This window comes from Phalacrocorax aristotelis, chromosome 27, assembly GCF_949628215.1.
Source record: "Phalacrocorax aristotelis chromosome 27, bGulAri2.1, whole genome shotgun sequence".
NCBI classification, from domain to species: domain Eukaryota; kingdom Metazoa; phylum Chordata; class Aves; order Suliformes; family Phalacrocoracidae; genus Phalacrocorax; species Phalacrocorax aristotelis.
In genome coordinates this window covers 480045-501529 of record NC_134302.1, presented here as the reverse complement: position 1 = coordinate 501529, position 21485 = coordinate 480045, and the positions used below count along the sequence as shown (strand labels likewise).

Genomic DNA, 21485 nt, shown 5'->3' with positions numbered 1-21485 from the left:
GGGTGCTGGCAGCTGCCGGGTGCCATCCTGCTTCTGCTCTGCAGGTCCTGCTACAAGAGGAGCCCACGCACCAAATAGAAACAGCGGTGCGGCTGAAAGCCATGAATGCCATCGCCAAGTTGAGGTACCTGCCCATCCCTCCTGGGGACCCCTGCCCCAGAGGTCCAACTCTACCTGCACGAGTCCTCGAGGCACTGCTCCCAGCACCAGTCTCTGACAGGCCCCGCTCTCTCCCTGCAGCTCAGTGCAGATGGTGCTGGAGGGCAAAGAGCAAAGCCTCCTAGAAGCCTGCTTTTTGAGTGTCTTCTTGCTTCCTCCAAAAGAGGATATGAGCAGCTTCTGGGACGCTTTTCTCTACATCAAGGTAAGCACTGCGTGACCAACAAGAGCCCCCGGGCCACCCTGTGCTGTGAGATGACCAGAGATCCAAGGCAATGAAGGGTCTCAGCTTTGCTTTCCCACCCTCATCCCTTCGTCCCTTCGTGCACTTCCCGCGGGCCTGGTCCCATCCGGTGGCGCAGGCTGCTCTGCCCGCAGCACACTGTCTGCCCCTGCGTCTCTCCCGGGGAACCACAACGCAGCACGGGAGGCCTCCCTTGGCTCTGGGAGTTCAGATCAGATTCCTGGGGGTGAGAGGGACAGCAGGAGACACTGCCACAGCTCTTTGTCCTCCTTGCAGACACTGGAAGCCATGGACAAGCAAGAGAGAGTGGTGCTCAGCTTTGCTGCCGACAGAGTCAGCGAGGAGCTGCAGAATATCCTTCAGGTCTGGCATGTGCAAAGACGGGGCTTCACAGGGGCTGTTCCTCAGCCTGGGGGGAAGGGACTGTCCACTCTTGAGTGCATGGGGCCTCCACCCCAGTGCCATGCAGAGACAGCACGCAGCCGGGACGCTTCCCACTCCAGTGTGCAGAATCTGACCCCAGAGCATCTCCCCTCGGACCAGCCATGCTAATGCTTTTGCTCACCATGAGCAGAGAGCACTGTTGCTGAAGTCCCACTGTGCTTCTTCCTACCAGGAGTCCAGTCAGCTGAGAGCTCTCTATAAGCCTCGTCAGAGACCATGGTGCAGAACAACAAGAGACAGATGAAGAAGACAGTGCGAATGCGCCTGTTCATTCTGCTGTTCATTCACATGAGCGACCAAACCCAGAGCGTAGCCAAGGCAGAGATTTCAAAGTTAAGCAGTGATGCAGGGAGGAGACCCCCACATGTTTGGGACTGGGCTTTTCCCATCTGCCAAATGCCAGGACCACCCCAGGAACAAAGCCACGAGGAGGGGGACGCCAGGTCTCCTTTCCCAGGCCATGGTGACATCTCACAGCTTCTGCTGCTCTCTGGAAGAGGCCTCATCACCACTGCAGAGCTCCTCAAGTGGAAACAACTCAAGCACCTTACTCAGACAGAGCAGACATGGAGGATTGGAGAGTGTTTGGTGACGACAAGCTGCAAGCCCCAGGGCTGGAGTCCCCAGCCCACGTGGGCCCTGGCAGACGGACAAAGGGGTCTCTGGACCCCCGGACCACCCTCTGCCTGTGGCTCTCTCTGGTCCTCAGCCCCACAGGGCTCTGGCTGGGAGATGGGAACAGCGTGGGGGGGAAGGGGATCACTGGCTGGAGGGAGTGCTCCAGCCCACCGGGGAGGGTCCCTGCCAGCCCCGTGCCCTTCTGCTCTCTCCAGCTGGTGCAGGACAGCAGCAGGGTTGAAGAATACCTGCAGCAGAGCCTGCCATACCTGAAGGATGCTCAGGCCCCCTTGCGCGAGGCAGCCGTGAGGTTCATCGGTGAGCCACAGCCCCCGCAGTCCCTCTTTGGGCAGCCTGGCCCCAGTCCCCGCCGCTGCACTGGCACCAAGGAGCAGCCCTGCGGCTGCCCGAGCCCCAGCTGCCCCGCGCAGGGCCTTGGCCTCCCTCTCCCACCCCTGCCCACGCAGGTGGCCTTGGTGGCCGCCTCGCTCAGTCCTCGCTCAGGAAACTGGATCTACAACTTGGCTCTCAGAAAAATCAACCCCAAGAACAAACTCAAGAGAATCATCTTAATAGTTACCATTGTTGGAGTTCGAACCCCATGTCCCAGCAGGCCTAAATATGTCAGTCTTCCTGGGGACAGACCCATTAAAATCTACTCCAGGACAACAAAAACTAACAGCAGCTTTAACAAGAAAGCTACAATCGGAATGTCTCTGTAAGCTAATACCCATCAAAAAGGTGTACACACGGAAGACCCTAACAAAGAATGTAATGCTTTATGGCTACTCACATAACAGATGCTCTGCTGGTAGCTTTAACTCCTCCAGCAGGGATTCTTCTAACAGTTACCGAGTAGTTCTTTGGAGTCGGGGAATGATCATCTGTGTATTCTGGAAACAACACAAACAGAGAAAAGAAAATGCTTGAAAATGAACTAGTAGCCAGTGCATCCGAAGACCATGCTTGCTTTCCTCTGTGCAAAGGGCCGCACAAGGCAAATGAATGCTGACAGAGCACAGCCTGAAACAATTAGCTATAGCTCTACTAATTGCGTTCCCGTACTGGGGGGGGACAGTGTGGCAATGCAATCCCTTAAATTGAGCCCCGTCATTTGAGAAGGATGCGAAAGTACTTTAATGTGTCCAGAGGAGGGCGGCAAAGCCGGTGGCAGGGCTGGAAGGCATGTCCTGAGAGGGGCGGCTGAGGACTCTGGCTTTGTCTCATTTGAAGAGAAGGGGGCTGAGGGGGTGACCTCATTGCTCTCTGCAGCTTCCTGCAGAGGGGTTGTGGAGAGGGAGGGGCTGGTCTCTTCTCCCTGGGGTCCAGGGACAGGACTCATGGCAATAGTTCAAAGCTACTCCCATCCTCTGCAGGCACGTAGTGAAGAGGAGGCTGCACTTGATCAGGCTGCCTCCAATCTTGCCGTCACCGATTAGCTCACTTGGTGACCATCAGGTCCCGTCTTGCACCACTAACCTCCATGCACTCCATGAGTCTCCTGGAGTGCCTGCAGCTCACCATGCTGCTTTTCCAGCAGGTGTCAGGGTAGCTGAAGTCCCCCAGCAGGCTGACAGAGCCTGCGAGCGTGATGCCTCCAGTAGCTGGAGGAAGAAGCCTTGGTCAATAGGCTCCCCTCGACCGGGCGGCCTTTGTTGCTTCAGTCTCTAATTCTTCTCCATAGGCTTTCGACCTGCTTGTGGCTATTCTTCAGAGACAGATCTTCACAATCTAGCCATTCCTTGACGCAGAGGTTCCTTCTGAACAGCCTGGAGCCATCGGTAGCCGCACTCCAGTCAGGGGATTTGTCCCGTCAAGTTCCGTAATGGCAACTGGATCGTTGCTTTCTAGCAGCACGGTGGCTTCCAACTCCTCCTGTCTGTTGCCCATGCTGCGTGCATTGGCGTAGAGGCACTTCAGCTGGGCTGGTGGCCATGCCACCTTCTTAGAGGAACGGCCCTTTGCTCCTTTGAGGTAGTTCACTGGCGTCTCCCTTGGCTCTTATCACCTGAGGAGCCCCTGACTCACCTCTGTAAGACTGAAAGAAATACAGGAACAGTTAGCACAGCCTCTCTTCTTTCAAAGAGAAGGGGGAGGGAGATTTACTAGAAAAAGTCATGTCAAAATGAAACCTAACATTCCGCATGCCGTCACCTTGCTAAAGAGAGCAGAAATGAGTATCAAGTGAGCCACAGCTCTGGCTGAAGCTTCACCTCTGCAAAGGAAGTCTTGAGTTGAAAAAATAATTAAAAAAGCCCTGAACCCCTCTGTTATTTCTTGCGTGGTCAAACTCTCTACAGAAATCAGGCAACACCGCCTCGGACTGGGTTTGGTTATGAGGAAAATTTTATTGCTTCAATCTAAATGTCAGGTTTGATGGTCAGCATTCTTCTGAGAACGTTTGCCTGCAGCCTTTGCTGGTCGGTCGCAGGTTGCGATGGCAAGCTCAGGCACACTTGTACTCAATGCATCTCTCCATAAGCCACACACCTGAAACGCCTGGCAAAGAGTGAGGCAACATTTCCTGGTGATGCTGCAAACGTTGCTTACGTTTTAGTCCTCCCCTCCAGAGCTCTCTTTGGGTATCTCTTCCTTCTTCACTTCCTTGCATTTCTTTTCCCATTTTGCATCACTGGAATGCTCGCTTCTGTCTTTTGCTGCTTTCTTTGGAGTGCAATTTCATCCTCCTCTTCACAGGGGTGTTTCCTCTTGCTGTGTGTTGGTTTTTCATTTGCCTGGCAAGAAACAACAGTCATCTTAGTCTTGGGTTGTTCTTGCAGCCTCTTCACGGCTTCGGTCTCATCCTATCATTTTCTAGCAGCACTTGATATGACACGCAGGAGCCTGAACCAGCACTAGGAGCTGGAAATCAGGCTAGGGTCTTGCAGCCACGTCTGCCCCTTTCAGAGCAGTAACTCATCTTTATGCCCTCTCGGACCTCCATTTTGCCCCTTGTCGCAGCTAGCCAGCCTCAGAGAGCAGGCAGCTGGCGATTTACACAAGCACAGCAGCTTGTTGCAGTGCCAAGCGGGAAGAGTGAAGGAAGGACCTGGCAAACTGCACAACAGACAGAACTCATGCTCTCCTGGGACGGAAAGCAAAACCCACTGAGGGAAAACAGCAACAACAAGGTCAGTAACAGGAGGGGGACTGTATTCCAAACACCCTTTCACACTTGTTATATTACCTGGCATAGAAGAGCAAATATGCGCGCTGGCGCAGAACCGTCTTGATGTCACACAGGCGCACAGAGGCATCGTTCACCTTGTACCACTGTCCATTGCTGCCCTGCAACGAAAGGCAACGCTATCTTTAGACGAACGGCAGGGTTTTGAAAAGAAAAACACAGGCAGGGCACCACTGAAGGACACACAATACACCAATGCAAAGTTGACTTTTACCTTTACGAAGCAGTAATAGTGTCCTGCCTGACAGCTGGAACCTTCATGCACCAGGACAGCGTACAAGGAATAGAGCAGCGGTTCTCCAGGCGCTTCAGATGTGTATGCGCCAAGGTCCAAATATTCCGGATACTCCACATCCTGAAGAGAGACCAAGAAGACTCAGAAATTATCCTGAGAGCCTTTAGGAAACAGCCTGAGAAAACCTGCTCACCAAACACAGGCTAGAGGTCAAGAAATAGCTCTTGCTTCAGCAAAAGCAGGTGTTGCCATTTCATCACTGAAGTGGCAGAAATCTCTGCTCGGCCAAACCAGCTCTTGATGAGCACAATAGGAACTTATCTTCACACCCGAACTTTCCTCTTACCACAAGGGAAAGAGCCAGGCATAGCTATTGCATTGATTGTTCTTACATGGCTGCACTCGATAGCCGTTTTGTGCAGATGCTAACAACTTCCAAAAACGGATTCTGCTTTGGGAAAGGTCTCCTTCCAAGCAGACAAAGTCCCAGCGCGCTCATAGACATACCTTGCTAATCTTGCTGCCAGAGAAAGGATCAAATCTCTTCAAGCACACTGTCAGGATGTTGGAGGAACAGTGTATCGTAAGCCTCTTGGACGCAGCGACCAGCTCTTCACACCTTGAAAACAAGCACAGACCCGACTGTTGCAACCTATCTTCTCCCTGCTCCACCCTCCTCCAGGTAGGCTGGAGTTACGGCTTGCTTTGCCCAGCTGTCGGATGCCCGTGTTTGCATCGCAGAGCCCTTCAGCCCGTAGGCTCTCACTGAAGCTACTAGCTTCGTTCAAGGGTGCCTCACTCTGGAGAGCAGCAGGCGACTCTTCACAAGACAAGAACTAGCCACAACACTGCTCAGAGAGCCAGCGGGGGCGGCTGCTGCCCCAAGGACTGAGGTCTCCCCCACAGAGACGCAAGCATCCAAAAAGCCTTTCAAATGAAACTGTTGACTGCTTTCTTGAGGAAGCTGCCATTGTCAAATCCCTCTCCAGAGCTCCTCCCGGCTTCGGCTCACCACCACACAGGGGACGAGTCTTTTCCCCTCTGGACATAGGGCTAGTTCAGCGGGCGGCTTCAGAGCTAGGAAGGCCGACCACCTCCAGGGCAGACAATGCCAGGAATAAAATGCTCATCAAAGCTTTCCAAACATTCAGGCAGAAGGGGAAAAAAACACCTGCCTTAGAAACAAATGTATTATTTTCCAAATTCCGGACGATTCAGGAGGATTAGTTGTATGGGGAAGAAATGAAAAAAAAAAAAACAACAAAAAACCCACAAACCCCAAGCTGTGTCATGAGTGGGTTTCCCAAATAAGTCAAACCATAACTAGTGCTCCCAGACACGCAATCCCATAAGCCAGGATCTACTGGGAAGCTGTCATTAGGCATCATCTTACTTGCTACATCTGTAGCCATTTTCACCACCCAGCAGCTCAGGCCTGACAAAGCCTTCCAGAGCTTCAGCGACAGAGGAGGGTTCCTGGACGAGAAAGAAAGGAGAGCGCTAAGCTGCTGGAAACGCAGCGCCCCAAGAAATAGCTCCCCGTGGGGTACCAGCGCTATCCCAACAAACAGCTACCCCTGGGGGGCACCAGAGTTGCCTGCGGTACGCGTGGTCAAAAGAACAGAAATAACAAAAGCAGTCAGACACGTATTGAGGGAGCCCAGAGCAGGGCGGTAGGACAGTGTCGCCTTGGCTGTAGGAACCATCCGTACTCTTTGCCCAGCTGAAACCCAGCACACGGCACAGGGAGACCATTGACAGAGCTTCCACCTGCGGCGCACGGAAGTCCAGGTCCCTTCCCACCCAACAACAAGCTCTTGCGTGGTAACGGCGCACGGGTTCAAGGCAACGGACTTTACTGGAGATAACCTGGGCCCCCTGCAGGGGCCTTGAAATATTTTGCACCCCAATATCCAAACATCTCACCTGGATATCCAAAGGAACATCCAGGAAGGGCTCGTAGGAATCGGAGACTGCTTGGCAGCTCAAGCACGTGACTAGAAGGCAAATCAAAACGCTCAGCGACAGGGGAAATCAACGGTGCCGGTTTATGCTCTTCCTACCTACTACACCAGTCACATGAACAGCCGTTTCTCACAGGCAGGCAGAAGGGCACAGACAATTCCAGGAGAGCGACAGTTGTGGAAAAGTACCTCTGGATCTCAGAAAGCCCCCAAAGATTTGATGGACAACGGTAGTGGTTTGAGAAGAGATGTCCAAGCTGGAAATAAATGGTAAGGCAGAGAGTTATCGCCTCCAGGAGTTTTACTCGGCCTGAAAACCCTGGGCACAGGTTTTCCTTGACGGGAGTACACGAAGGAGTCCCACGGGCTTCGGAACATTGGAGAGGTAATTTGCCTACTCGCTGCTTCCGCTCAGACAAGCCCTCTGCATGGCATCGACAGCGTAGCGTAAGAACTCGTGGGCGTCCTCCTGCACGCCAAGCTGGAAATGTTCTCCTATGCCTACGAAAGAAGCAGCTCGTAGTTGTCTCGTACCAGAACAGAAGGGAACATGCCAAAGCACCTGAAGCGACTTACGTGTCAGAACACTGACGACAGCCCTAGGCCGGATGGCTCTGGCTGAGGAACGCAGGACGATGTTAACGTGCTCTTCCATTGTGCACATCATGCAGAAGCCTTGCTGACGACCTGAAGAGGGAGGGAGAGCGGGAGGGAGGGAAGCAAGCTTCGCAGGTTAGCAAAATACCAGTAGCAGTGGGAAACCTAATGGAGATCTTGAAGTTACAAGGACAGTCTCCACTCCTCCTCTCCCAAGGTGCCAAGGTCCCAACAAGCCCAGGACACTTTAGTGCGTAGAAAACTTCCTTCAGAGGGCAGCTTAACTGACCCAAGATTTCTGTGCAGTAAGCAAGGAGGGTTGAACTTGCAGGAATAAGGACCGAGACCCAGGGCTAGAAAGAGCTGCCTTTCTGAAGATGAACACCAAGGTACGATAAGCGGCTTCTAGGCTTGAGTGTTCAAAGAACACCAACTTGGCGGGCTGAGAGAGAAGGGCTGCTGTACTCCTTAATCAAATTCCAGATTCTGGGAATCCTTGGGAAGAGCCCAACAGATTGACAAGGAGATGTTCCTCAAAGGACTCACACGACTGGCTGTGCTCCCGAGAGAGCAGGTAGTTGGCCAGAGGGGGTGTGTACGTCAGGCACTGCAGGACGGAGTTGAGGAAGCATGTGTTGCCCAGGTTGTAGAGCCCTGCTCCAACTCTCTGTCGTTGCTGCCAGGCCATGTGAATCTTCTCTGGGGGAAACAGGATCCTTTGTGGAGGAGCCACTCCCTCGGCAATGACTGCAGGGAAATGACATTTGAAAAGAGATGAGAAGAAATTGCTGCTCGAAAGCCTATTTTAGCAGTCGAGTTCTGTACAGGAGCACCCAGGACAACCAGCCCTAACCTCCAACACAGAAACATCGGGGGAAACCTAACACTGCCCTTGAAATTTGCTGGTCAAGAAACAGTTTTGAAAATCGGCTGTTCCCCGGGTTGCTTTGGCCAAAGTCCAGCAAACCCACAGCCTGATTTCTGTGCCTCGGGCTACCTTCCTTTCCCTCTAGAGTCCTCAATTGGATTAGCAGGCCAAGCCTTCCCTTTTCCTGAGTGTAACTTGACAAAAACAAGCAAGGACCTAGCACAGAAGGTACCCCTACTGATGCCAGACCTTTCTACGAGCAATGACATCTTTCAAAGGCTTGTGCAGAGTGGCAGAGGAGTGACAAAACGTGTTTTCTGCTGTTGAACCGAAAACACCTGGCTGAGTCTGGCTGCTACCAGGAAACGCCCCAGGATTCGCTACTCCAGGTGGTCAGCACGTCAGCATTCAGGGAAGGGGCACCAGCCGCGCCCGCTGCCTTTGGGGATTCGCAAAGCCCAAGCCTGCCGGTGAAGCCGTTACTCACAGGAGTCGTTCCCCGTTGTGGCCATCGCTCCTCTCAGGAACAGAGGGGATAGCGCTGGATGACAGAGGATGTCAGGAGTCCCGTCACCTGATTGCAAAGGAAGAATTGTAGGTCAACAAAATGAGTTTTAAAAAACCCCTCAAACAAAACCCACAGAACAGCATCTGCCATCACACCTGTTTCAGTGGTACCTGTAACAGCCGCGGAGCTGCAGGCTGACGCCCTCACCATCGCTGCCACAGGGCCACAGCTCACAGCAATTTCAAAGGCCCATTTGAAAGACTCCAGTGCATGGCACCGCCTCTGAAGAGGACCTGCTGCCGGCCTGTTGCCACCGTTAGCAGCAGAGCCCGCTCTGGCTCTCTAGCCCACACTTCCCCCCTGTCTGCAGGAGCGACTGGCTTTAGGCTGCTGCTCCTGCTGCTTCAACGGCTGCAGTTGCCGCGCTCCTTTTCTGTCACCCTTCCTACTGCATCAGTCAGGGTGGGCTTCTGGTGATTCTAGGCTGCCCCAATGCCTCCGACTACGCTGCCACCCCCCTACTTACCTACACTGGGTTCTGGCAAAGAAAGAAGTATTAGCAAATATCCGGCCAGCCTGGAAAGGTGCAATAGCTCGGCCTAGGGCTCGGAAAGTCTAGAACAGCCCCTACTTCTATCCTGGATCTACCTACTCTATGATCTGTCCTGCAAGTCAGATCAGAATTACCTTTGGGAGACGATGGAAGCTGGGGAGAAGTGGGCAGTAAACGCGGAATGCTTGGAAAAGAGGAGCCACGCGAGGAGCGAAGGCAGGAGCCGAGTTGTCCCCAAGGCCAGCTCAGCCCAACTGGCCTTCCCTGGCCCGCTCCTCAGGATCACAAGCCCTGGCCAGGTGAGCTCACAAGCGCTGGGCGGGTGCCGCATCACCCCCCCTTTGTGACACGGGGACGCAGGGGGACGCGCTGCGGCCAGCAGCCGCCACAGACCCGGCAGCTCACGTAGGCAGCCGCTGGCAGCCCCTGGGCTTCCCCCTCACGCTGCTGGTGAAGGGCCCTTCATCCGCCGGCAGAGCTCCCGCCTCTTCTCTGAGCCCCACGGCCAGGTGAAGACAAGCCTGGCCAGGCCTGTAAGCGTTCCTGCTCACAGCTCTGGCTGGCACACTCAGGTTCCTAAGGCTTTCTTTTCCACTCCTCCCAGGTACAGGACTGTGTCCATGAGCCCTGTGTAGCAAACCACTCGCTCTCTTACATGTTCGTTGCCAAGGCACTTTATCTGCTCCCCCCGATACAGCCACAGGCTGACTCGGAACTAGCGCTACCAAGGAAGTGTCCTCAGCAACTGCGCTGGGTTGACCTTGCCTGGCCACCAGCCCCCCAGCCAGCTGCTCCCTCGCCCTGGAGCTCCCCCAAAAAATGTGTGGGCAGCTTTTTAGCATCTGGTTTAATGCCTTGGCCTGCTCCGAGGGCAGCCACTGTTGCTTCTGACCTGACGAGCAGCTGGTTGTTATTCCTGCCTCACTTGAACTGGCCGCTTTGGCCCTTGCCCCGCCTGCGTCGTCTGCTTTTCCCCAGGCCTGCTCGAGGCAGTTAGTTTGACCCCTGCCAAGCTCAGGACACTTATCTGGACTTTCCCTTTTCATCCTCCACTTGGAACATCCAGTTTAGCCACAGCCTTGCTCGGCTGGCTTATTTTCATCACGCACCTCTCACGATGGCTGGTATTTTCCCTCTTTTGCTTGGGGGGAGGCTCGTTTTGCCCCTTCTCCACACAGGCTCCCTGCATTTACTCCTGCCCTGCTCGGGTGGCCCTTTATGCCCTGGCCAAGGTGGGGTGCCTAGCTTTGCTCCTGCCCTGCTTGCAGCATTTAGGTTTGTCCCTGTCCTGCTCCTTTTGCCCCTGCCCCCACCCCGCTCCCAGCAGCCAGTTTGGCCCCTGCCACAGCAGGACTACCAGGGCTCCAGAACCGTTTCCCTGGCAGCAGCCACCGGCCAGGGGCATTTGTTACCCTTCACAAAACGCCACGGCAGGCGGGCTGGCTTGGCTGACCGTGGCTGAAGAATGCTTGTGCCCCAAGAGGCTCCGTTTACAGAAGGCATCTTGGCCGTAAGAGGAATTGGCCAGAGTTTTTTTCTTATTTGACTTTTTACTACTCTTCTTCCCAAGATACCTGGTGAAAAACAAACAAAGAAACAAAAGTTTTAAAATAGATATATGTCAAATATATATACGTATTTCACTGCTGTTATTAGTAAAGGCCCAAGGAGCCTGACCAGAAGCAGCTACCAGGGCTTCCAGGCACTAGAAAGCTCAGTCAGACCTGTGCAGATGGTGTTTGCCCTCATTAGACATCCCTGACGCTGGAAATGCCAACTTGCAAAGCTCTCTCCAGATCTGATACATTGCCCATCACTGAGGTAAATAACAATGCCTTGACTGAGAGAAACAAAAACAGGAGTGCTCTAACTTTGCTGTCTTTTTTGACTCCAGAAGCTGTTGCAGCCATCCAAAGCTTCATGCTTTGGGACTGTCTGTCTTCTTCAAGAATAAATACTGTGGGGGTAGATTTCAGGCACGTGCTGGGCCACCTGAGGAGGACCTTCTTGGCCAAGAAGTTTTTCCACCTCTGTAGCTCTCTGCAAGCTCAGAGCACAGAAGGAGAGCCAACTAGTCCGTGATGCTCCTGCCAGGCACCACAAATTGTTCACTGGCACCACCGGAACCCAACAACTTTCACAGAATCATAGAATCATTAAGGTTGCAAAAGGCATCAAGGATCATCAAGTCCAACCATCAACCCAACACTACCATGTCTCCTAAACCATGCCCTGAAGCACCACGTCTACATGTCTTTGAAATGCGTCCAGATGACTCCAGCACCCCTCTGGGCAGCCTCTTCCAATGCCTGACCACTCTTTCAGTAAAGAAGTTATTCCTAATAGCCAACCTAAACATCCCCTGACGCAGCTTGAGGCCATTTCCTCTTGCCCTATCACTACTAACTTGGGAGAAGAGACCAACACCCACCTCCCTACAACCTCCTTTCAGGTAGTTGTAGAGAGCGAGAAGGTCTTTGCTAAACACAGGCGTGACCGTGCAGCCGAGGAGAGGACCTGCCTCTTGGCTGTCACTGCCTGCTGCTTTGCAGCATCCCAACGCTTCGCTCCAGCGCCTCAGGACCACCTCCAGTGCCGTGGGGACTGGGCACAGAGGAGTGATCCACAGCAGGGCAGCGGGGGGGGGGTCTGCTCTTCAGCCCTCTTTCAAGACTCCTGCTTTCCACCTCTCTGGCCTGCTTCCAGGTGCGCTGCCCTTGATCCTGATGTGCTCACGGGAGGTGGTGGAGCAGCAGCGCCTGAAGTCACATAGTAGCTTCCAGGCTGCCTCATCTGCCTTATGTCTTCTCCCTCTTTGATGACCTCGTCTGTCGGCTGCAGCAGGGCTGCTGGCAACGTCCACCGTGGAAAGACAACACAGTTGTGCCTCGCCCTGCCAAGCGACAGCGTAGGGACAGCAGATGCTGACTACATTCCTCCAGGAAAACTCTCCCGCTCTCCTGCTGCCCCCAGCCTGTCCCCCTGCATCCTTCCCCCTCTGATCCCAGGTGTAAGGGACTGGAAGGGTCAATGTCTCAAACATTGCTGTAAAGTGGGATGTAGCAAATGGCAGGCGGGAAATTCATGGACACAGGGCATGGGGGGGTGCGCTGGAGGATGCGCAGTCCCAGGTTCTGCTGGGCCTCACAGAGCAACTTGCTGAGGTCATGCAAAGTTCATTTGAGGAAGGCGTTTATGACCACCCAAAAGACCCCTCGCGACCTCCCCTCAAGATGGCAGCCAACAGAAGGTCATGAAACCTCTGGAACAGGAACCATATAAGCTCACAGGAGGCACAACTGAAGGCGGGGCTTAGACTATAAAAGACACTACAACAAAGAGACTGGCATGTGCCCACCACCGGAGAATCATCACGTCTGACGTCATCGGCGCTGGATCCAAGGGTGGTGATGTCTCTCTATCTTTCCCCGTCTCTTTCTCCCCTCCTCTCTCCCCCCCACTTCTTTTACAACTATTCTTAACAAGAACCCCCACCGTCAATGCTTTTCCATCTTTTCAAGTGGGAGCTGCCTTTTCAAGGTCAAGTTACTTCTGTGTTGAAATCAAGTGTTTAATTGATCGTTTGGTGGTGTTTCATCTTAATTTAGAACCTTGATCGCTCGTCCTCCTCCTCTCAGGTTGGGACGCGACAGGGTGTAGAGCCTGAGTCCTGTAAGGAGCAGCTGAGGGAACTGGGGTTGTTTAGTCTCGAGAAAAGGAGGCCGAGGGGTAGGACAAGAGGGGATGGCCTCAAGTTGTGCCAGAGGAGGTTTAGACTGGATATCAGGAAAAATTCCTTCACCAAAAAGGTTGCCAAGCCCTGGGACAGGCTGCCCAGGGCAGTGGCTGGGTCACCATCCCTGGAGGTATTTAAAAGGTGTGTAGATGTGGCACTTAGGGACCTGGGTTAGTGGTGGACTTGGCAGTGGTGGGTTTACGGTTGGCCTCGAGGATCTTAAAGCTCTTTTCCAGCCTAAATAATTCTATGATTCTATAAAGGAGGTGCTTGCATTGCTGGGATGGCATTTGAATGAGCCGTTGGTGCTGCTGTTGGTACCCAAGCTGGGCACATGTTTGTAGGAGCTGGGGGATATCAGGGAGGGGGGAGAGCGCACCCAGCAGGGGGAGGCTGACCAGGTGAAGAGGGAGTGTGTGGGGTGGTGGGGGGATACAAGGGAGGTGGAGGCACAGGCACAGAGGCTGGTGCTGGTAGAGTTGGGGCCCGAGTCCTTTGGGCACGTTCGCTGTGCGGGCGGCCTCGACTTGATCCTCTAAAGAAACCGCAAAAATGTGTCACTCTCTGTTACACTCTGCCCTGATCTTAAAGAGGAAAGCAGATGAAGTGGGAGCGTGGTGGCGAGCACTTCTTGTTATCAGCTTAAGCATCTGTCTCCCTGCTTTCTGTCCATTTGAGACTACACTAGATTCTTCATCCTCATCCTTGCCTTCCACAGCCTCCCCTCCAAGAGTTCCCTCAGTCTCCTCTCCTCACCCTCAGCTCTGCCGCCGTGGATGGAGGCTGCCCGTGCTTAAAAGAGACTCCCATCTATCTCCCTCGTGCCAAGTGCCCACCGCTCCGCCGCCACGCCTTGATACACTTAATACTTCACACTCCCGATCTTCCAAGTACTGCACAGATATGAACCGATCTTCTCTCAAACTCGTTTTAGCTTCGGCCACATACGCTTCCTATGTCGGTGCCTCATGATGATGTCTTTGTCCTGCTCTGGTCCCTGAACTGTTATTTTCTTGCTTACCGATTTTGAGATTTTAGGCAATCTGTGGGATGGATCCTGGGTTTTGTTTTGATTCATCTTTAAGATTCGATAAGCACACTGCACCCTTACAATCTGCCTCTAACACACATACACCAAAAGGAAGGACTAACTTGACACTGCAATAATAGATAAAACAGCCTCCTCTCTCTCCAGCCGAGGGAAAGCAGCTTGGCTATCCGGGATGACTAAACTGAAGAGATTCAAAACTGTCAGAAAATAACAGCGTTGACTTTTGCAACAATCTCTTCAATTAGTATCAACTAAGTTGTGAAAAAAAGAAAGTTGGAGGCTGATTTCTATTGGGAAATCACTTTCTTCGGCCCTATTCAGCCAGTAATCAAAAGGGTGGCTTTCCATCTGATCCTTTAATTATATTCGGTTTTTATAGGTAATCATGGTTTCCTCAAAAAGCGTTTGTTTTTCAGAGTTCCCTTTTCAATCACAGACTGGAGTTTTATTTTAAATACTCTTACTGCAAGCACAGATCCCTGTTGTTAAAGCCAATTCAAATCAAGCCATTCCAAAATCACTTACCACTTGTATTCTCCGCAACTATCTGGGCGTAGCTTTTTCATTAGAAATCAGCTGTTGTAGAAGTTATGCGTTACAGACTCCTTTAACAGGCTACTAGTAGTAATACATTGAATTTCTGTGGAACACTTACAGTTCCCAGCCTGGTCTGTCACCTGCTGAGCGAATTGTACTGGCTCTCATGGACGACCTTTTGGAGTGGGGAGGGGAAAAACCAAAAAATCCTATTCAGTTTATCTGAAGATAATTTTTGAAAAGCAGTTCTAAAGTTCTAGTTACGTACTAGTTGTGGGTACTGATTGTCCCTGGGGGCCCAGAAGACTTGGTAACGCTGCTTGTCTTAGCAGAGGAACCCAACAGCCCTTGTGAATCAATGCAAACGGCTGGAAAATAAGCTCTACTGAAAGAAAAGAATCACGGCCTATGTAGAAATAAATCTCACCTTCTCTTCCAACAAACTGCCGATGGACAGAGAGGAGATTTGGGAAGTTCAGCGGCCATCGCTGGAGCAGCAGGAGGCGTAACAGTCAGGAGCGGTGGTGGCGGCGGCGGCTGCTGTTGCTGCCGAACCTCCTTACAGAGCCTTTTTGTGTAGCCAGTCCCATTTCTGAGGTTGTTCACAGCCTAGAGGCGGAAAAGCATTGACACAAAGGTGACAGGAAACTTCAGTAGATATAGGAACAAAAGCCCCCACAGAGTAAAATTACACATGCTCCCTTCACACCGGAAGGCCACTGTGAGGTCCTGCATGGACATGAGGGCAAAGGGGGACCTGGAGGCACCTGGAGAGTACCCAGGTGCCCTGGTCTGAGCCGGCCCCGTGCCTCCCCAGGGGACGCCCTGCCCCTCCCTGCCCGGGCGGCGGGTCACAGTGGGGCCCTTTGACACCTCCCTTTGTGACACCCCACTGCGCCACATGTGGTAAGTGCGGCTGCAGCCCCCAGCACGCAGTGTCCAGCAGGACAGCAACGGGACAGGGCAGGAGCACGGAGACGGCGAGGAGCCCCCGAGCGCAGCCCACATCTTCCCCTGCTGCCGCTGGCAGCCCCGCGGCACCAAGGCGTTTTGCCAAAGCCTCCCCCTTCCCCACTCCTACCCCTTTCCTCCATCCCGCAGCATGGCGGAGAGACCCCCCAGCCGCCCCAGGGTGGCCTGGCAGGAGGACAGGGCTCCCCAGGAGAGCAGCTCTCCACCGGAACCCTACGAGGTGTGCACGGTGCAGCCACTGCAGATTGGTGAGTGAGGGGTCCTGGTGGTCTGGGCAGGGCTGGGGCCAGCCAGCGCACCCTGCTCGACGCCAGGCTCACGTTTCCCCGGCACGCTGGCAGCGGGGGTCCCATGGGCGGTGGCCTGAATGCAGGGCATGCTCAGGGCTGGGAGCTGGCCCCGGCACAGCCTCCCCCAAGGAGGGAGAGAGCAGAGGGGACCCAGCTCCTGCTCCGGGGCACGGGCAGCCAGGGGCAGCAGGGCTGGCAGGAGGCAGCAACGCTGTGGGACGGGGACCTTTCCTGCCCATCTGCAAGCAAGTTCCGCAGCCCGTTGCACTGGGGGCTTTGCCCAGCTGTGCTGTGCTCCAGCATGGCAGCCCGCCTGCCGGGCACGCTCCAGCCCTGCCGTGCATGGGAAGAACGCGCCAGGGGAGCAGGCACGGGGCTGGACGGAGGGCAGACCTCCCTCCCCTGCTCTACCCTGCCACCGGACCCTCCCTACAAGCCTCCCTACAAGCCTCCCTGCTCTCCTCCTCTATTAGATGCCTCGTGGTTACCTGTGTACCAAGATGAAAAGGAAACCGTGGACTTCATCCACGCCTTTGTCAGCAGCACAGAAAAGGTAACCGTCACCAGTTTGAACGTGGCTGTGCCAGCGTCTGCTGACAGGGGCTCTGCTGCCAGGCTGCCGGAGGTGTGCTGGCTGGGCAGAGCAGCTTCTCCCAGGTCGCCCACGCGGCACTGCACCACCAGTACTCCAGTCCTGCTGGCCCCATGCCCCCCTCTCACGTTCCCTGTCTGTCCCTCTCTTTCCTTGGCTGCCAGGACGAGGGACAGAAGATAGGGTTTCTTGGCAGCATCTGTACCCTGTGCAGAACGGCCAGGTGCCATGGCTTGTCAAGGGGCCTGGATGTCTTCTGCGAGTGCTACGAGCTGGCAGAGAATATCAAGGTGAGGGGACACCCGGCGGCTCTTGGGAAGGGGGCAAGTCTTCCCGGCAATGGCTCCCTGTGAGAAGAGCACTTGGGCAGGGAGAGGGTCTGGGGGCGCTGGGTGCTGGCAGCTGCCGGGTGCCATCCTGCTTCTGCTCTGCAGGTCCTGCTACAAGAGGAGCCCACGCACCAAATAGAAACAGCGGTGCGGCTGAGAGCCATCAATGCCATCGCCAAGTTGAGGTACCTGCCCATCCCTCCTGGGGACCCCTGCCCCAGAGGTCCAACTCTACCTGCACGAGTCCTCGAGGCACCGCTCCCAGCACCAGTCTCTGACAGGCCCCGCTCTCTCCCTGCAGCTCAGTGCAGATGGTGCTGGAGGGCAAAGAGCAAAGCCTCCTAGAAGCCTGCTTTTTGAGTGTCTTCTTGCTTCCTCCAAAAGAGGATATGAGCAGCTTCTGGGACGCTTTTCTCTACATCAAGGTAAGCACTGCGTGACCAACAAGAGCCCCCGGGCCACCCTGTGCTGTGAGATGACCAGAGATCCAAGGCAATGAAGGGTCTCAGCTTTGCTTTCCCACCCTCATCCCTTCGTCCCTTCGTGCACTTCCCGCGGGCCTGGTCCCATCCGGTGGCGCAGGCTGCTCTGCCCGCAGCACACTGTCTGCCCCTGCGTCTCTCCCGGGGAACCACAACGCAGCACGGGAGGCCTCCCTTGGCTCTGGGAGTTCAGATCAGATTCCTGGGGGTGAGAGGGACAGCAGGAGACACTGCCACAGCTCTTTGTCCTCCTTGCAGACACTGGAAGCCATGGACAAGCAAGAGAGAGTGGTGCTCAGCTTTGCTGCCGACAGAGTCAGCGAGGAGCTGCAGAATATCCTTCAGGTCTGGCATGTGCAAAGACGGGGCTTCACAGGGGCTGTTCCTCAGCCTGGGGGGAAGGGACTGTCCACTCTTGAGTGCATGGGGCCTCCACCCCAGTGCCATGCAGAGACAGCACGCAGCCGGGACGCTTCCCACTCCAGTGTGCAGAATCTGACCCCAGAGCATCTCCCCTCGGACCAGCCATGCTAATGCTTTTGCTCACCATGAGCAGAGAGCACTGTTGCTGAAGTCCCACTGTGCTTCTTCCTACCAGGAGTCCAGTCAGCTGAGAGCTCTCTATAAGCCTCGTCAGAGACCATGGTGCAGAACAACAAGAGACAGATGAAGAAGACAGTGCGAATGCGCCTGTTCATTCTGCTGTTCATTCACATGAGCGACCAAACCCAGAGCGTAGCCAAGGCAGAGATTTCAAAGTTAAGCAGTGATGCAGGGAGGAGACCCCCACATGTTTGGGACTGGGCTTTTCCCATCTGCCAAATGCCAGGACCACCCCAGGAACAAAGCCACGAGGAGGGGGACGCCAGGTCTCCTTTCCCAGGCCATGGTGACATCTCACAGCTTCTGCTGCTCTCTGGAAGAGGCCTCATCACCACTGCAGAGCTCCTCAAGTGGAAACAACTCAAGCACCTTACTCAGACAGAGCAGACATGGAGGATTGGAGAGTGTTTGGTGACGACAAGCTGCAAGCCCCAGGGCTGGAGTCCCCAGCCCACGTGGGCCCTGGCAGACGGACAAAGGGGTCTCTGGACCCCCGGACCACCCTCTGCCTGTGGCTCTCTCTGGTCCTCAGCCCCACAGGGCTCTGGCTGGGAGATGGGAACAGCATGGGGGGGAAGGGGATCACTGGCTGGAGGGAGTGCTCCAGCCCACCGGGGAGGGTCCCTGCCAGCCCCGTGCCCTTCTGCTCTCTCCAGCTGGTGCAGGACAGCAGCAGGGTTGAAGAATACCTGCAGCAGAGCCTGCCATACCTGAAGGATGCTCAGGCCCCCTTGCGCGAGGCAGCCGTGAGGTTCATCGGTGAGCCACAGCCCCCGCAGTCCCTCTTTGGGCAGCCTGGCCCCAGTCCCCGCCGCTGCACTGGCACCAAGGAGCAGCCCTGCGGCTGCCCGAGCCCCAGCTGCCCCGCGCAGGGCCTTGGCCTCCCTCTCCCACCCCTGCCCACGCAGGTGGCCTTGGTGGCCGCCTCGCTCAGTCCTCGCTCAGGAAACTGGATCTACAACTTGGCTCTCAGAAAAATCAACCCCAAGAACAAACTCAAGAGAATCATCTTAATAGTTACCATTGTTGGAGTTCGAACCCCATGTCCCAGCAGGCCTAAATATGTCAGTCTTCCTGGGGACAGACCCATTAAAATCTACTCCAGGACAACAAAAACTAACAGCAGCTTTAACAAGAAAGCTACAATCGGAATGTCTCTGTAAGCTAATACCCATCAAAAAGGTGTACACACGGAAGACCCTAACAAAGAATGTAATGCTTTATGGCTACTCACATAACAGATGCTCTGCTGGTAGCTTTAACTCCTCCAGCAGGGATTCTTCTAACAGTTACCGAGTAGTTCTTTGGAGTCGGGGAATGATCATCTGTGTATTCTGGAAACAACACAAACAGAGAAAAGAAAATGCTTGAAAATGAACTAGTAGCCAGTGCATCCGAAGACCATGCTTGCTTTCCTCTGTGCAAAGGGCCGCACAAGGCAAATGAATGCTGACAGAGCACAGCCTGAAACAATTAGCTATAGCTCTACTAATTGCGTTCCCGTACTGGGGGGGGACAGTGTGGCAATGCAATCCCTTAAATTGAGCCCCGTCATTTGAGAAGGATGCAAAGGTACTTTAATGTGTCCAGAGGAGGGTGGCAAAGCCGGTGGCAGGGCTGGAAGGCATGTCCTGAGAGGGGCGGCTGAGGACTCTGGCTTTGTCTCATTTGAAGAGAAGGGGGCTGAGGGGGTGACCTCATTGCTCTCTGCAGCTTCCTGCAGAGGGGTTGTGGAGAGGGAGGGGCTGGTCTCTTCTCCCTGGGGTCCAGGGACAGGACTCATGGCAATAGTTCAAAGCTACTCCCATCCTCTGCAGGCACGTAGTGAAGAGGAGGCTGCACTTGATCAGGCTGCCTCCAATCTTGCCGTCACCGATTAGCTCACTTGGTGACCATCAGGTCCCGTCTTGCACCACTAACCTCCATGCACTCCATGAGTCTCCTGGAGTGCCTGCAGCTCACCATGCTGCTTTTCCAGCAGGTGTCAGGGTAGCTGAAGTCCCCCAGCAGGCTGACAGAGCCTGCGAGCGTGATGCCTCCAGTAGCTGGAGGAAGAAGCCTTGGTCAATAGGCTCCCCTCGACCGGGCGGCCTTTGTTGCTTCAGTCTCTAATTCTTCTCCATAGGCTTTCGACCTGCTTGTGGCTATTCTTCAGAGACAGATCTTCACAATCTAGCCATTCCTTGACGCAGAGGTTCCTTCTGAACAGCCTGGAGCCATCGGTAGCCGCACTCCAGTCAGGGGATTTGTCCCGTCAAGTTCCGTAATGGCAACTGGATCGTTGCTTTCTAGCAGCACGGTGGCTTCCAACTCCTCCTGTCTGTTGCCCATGCTGCGTGCATTGGCGTAGAGGCACTTCAGCTGGGCTGGTGGCCATGCCACCTTCTTAGAGGAACGGCCCTTTGCTCCTTTGAGGTAGTTCACTGGCGTCTCCCTGTTGGCTCTTATCACCTGAGGAGCCCCTGACTCACCTCTGTAAGACTGAAAGAAATACAGGAACAGTTAGCACAGCCTCTCTTCTTTCAAAGAGAAGGGGGAGGGAGATTTACTAGAAAAAGTCATGTCAAAATGAAACCTAACATTCCGCATGCCGTCACCTTGCTAAAGAGAGCAGAAATGAGTATCAAGTGAGCCACAGCTCTGGCTGAAGCTTCACCTCTGCAAAGGAAGTCTTGAGTTGAAAAAATAATTAAAAAAGCCCTGAACCCCTCTGTTATTTCTTGCGTGGTCAAACTCTCTACAGAAATCAGGCAACACCGCCTCGGACTGGGTTTGGTTATGAGGAAAATTTTATTGCTTCAATCTAAATGTCAGGTTTGATGGTCAGCATTCTTCTGAGAACGTTTGCCTGCAGCCTTTGCTGGTCGGTCGCAGGTTGCGATGGCAAGCTCAGGCACAAGTACTCAATGCATCTCTCCATAAGCCACACACCTGAAACGCCTGGCAAAGAGTGAGGCAACATTTCCTGGTGATGCTGCAAACGTTGCTTACGTTTTAGTCCTCCCCTCCAGAGCTCTCTTTGGGTATCTCTTCCTTCTTCACTTCCTTGCATTTCTTTTCCCATTTTGCATCACTGGAATGCTCGCTTCTGTCTTTTGCTGCTTTCTTTGGAGTGCAATTTCATCCTCCTCTTCACAGGGGTGTTTCCTCTTGCTGTGTGTTGGTTTTTCATTTGCCTGGCAAGAAACAACAGTCATCTTAGTCTCGGGTTGTTCTTGCAGCCTCTTCACGGCTTCGGTCTCATCCTATCATTTTCCAGCAGCACTTGATATGACACGCAGGAGCCTGAACCAGCACTAGGAGCTGGAAATCAGGCTAGGGTCTTGCAGCCACGTCTGCCCCTTTCAGAGCAGTAACTCATCTTTATGCCCTCTCGGACCTCCATTTTGCCCCTTGTCGCAGCTAGCCAGCCTCAGAGAGCAGGCAGCTGGCGATTTACACAAGCACAGCAGCTTGTTGCAGTGCCAAGCGGGAAGAGTGAAGGAAGGACCTGGCAAACTGCACAACAGACAGAAC

General features: G+C 54.2%; 1 protein-coding gene across 1 annotated transcript; it reads right to left on the bottom strand.

The window, feature by feature from the left end:
• Positions 1–4540: 4540 nt before the first annotated feature.
• On the bottom strand, positions 4541–8828 carry LOC142048785 (ubiquitin carboxyl-terminal hydrolase 42-like). The gene is made up of 9 exons (XM_075075978.1): positions 8804–8828; positions 7995–8195; positions 7428–7538; positions 6814–6884; positions 6281–6363; positions 5395–5506; positions 4867–5007; positions 4653–4753; positions 4541–4550 (listed from the first exon to the last, which is right to left on the bottom strand). The coding sequence occupies exons 1-9, from the start codon at positions 8826–8828 to the stop codon at positions 4541–4543; spliced, it is 855 nt and encodes a 284-aa protein (XP_074932079.1).
• Between the last annotated feature and the right edge of the window lie 12657 nt (positions 8829–21485).

Excerpts from the sequence above, each read along its gene's own strand:
- LOC142048785 (XM_075075978.1), bottom strand. The coding sequence starts at position 8,828 with ATGGCCACAACGGGGAACGACTCCT. Across the intron at positions 7,539-7,994 it reads TCGGGAGCACAGCCAGTCGT|GTCGTCAGCAAGGCTTCTGC; the intron begins GTGAGTCCTTTG and ends CTCCCTCTTCAG. Across the intron at positions 6,364-6,813 it reads ATGTTCCTTTGGATATCCAG|GAACCCTCCTCTGTCGCTGA; the intron begins GTGAGATGTTTG and ends TTTCTCGTCCAG.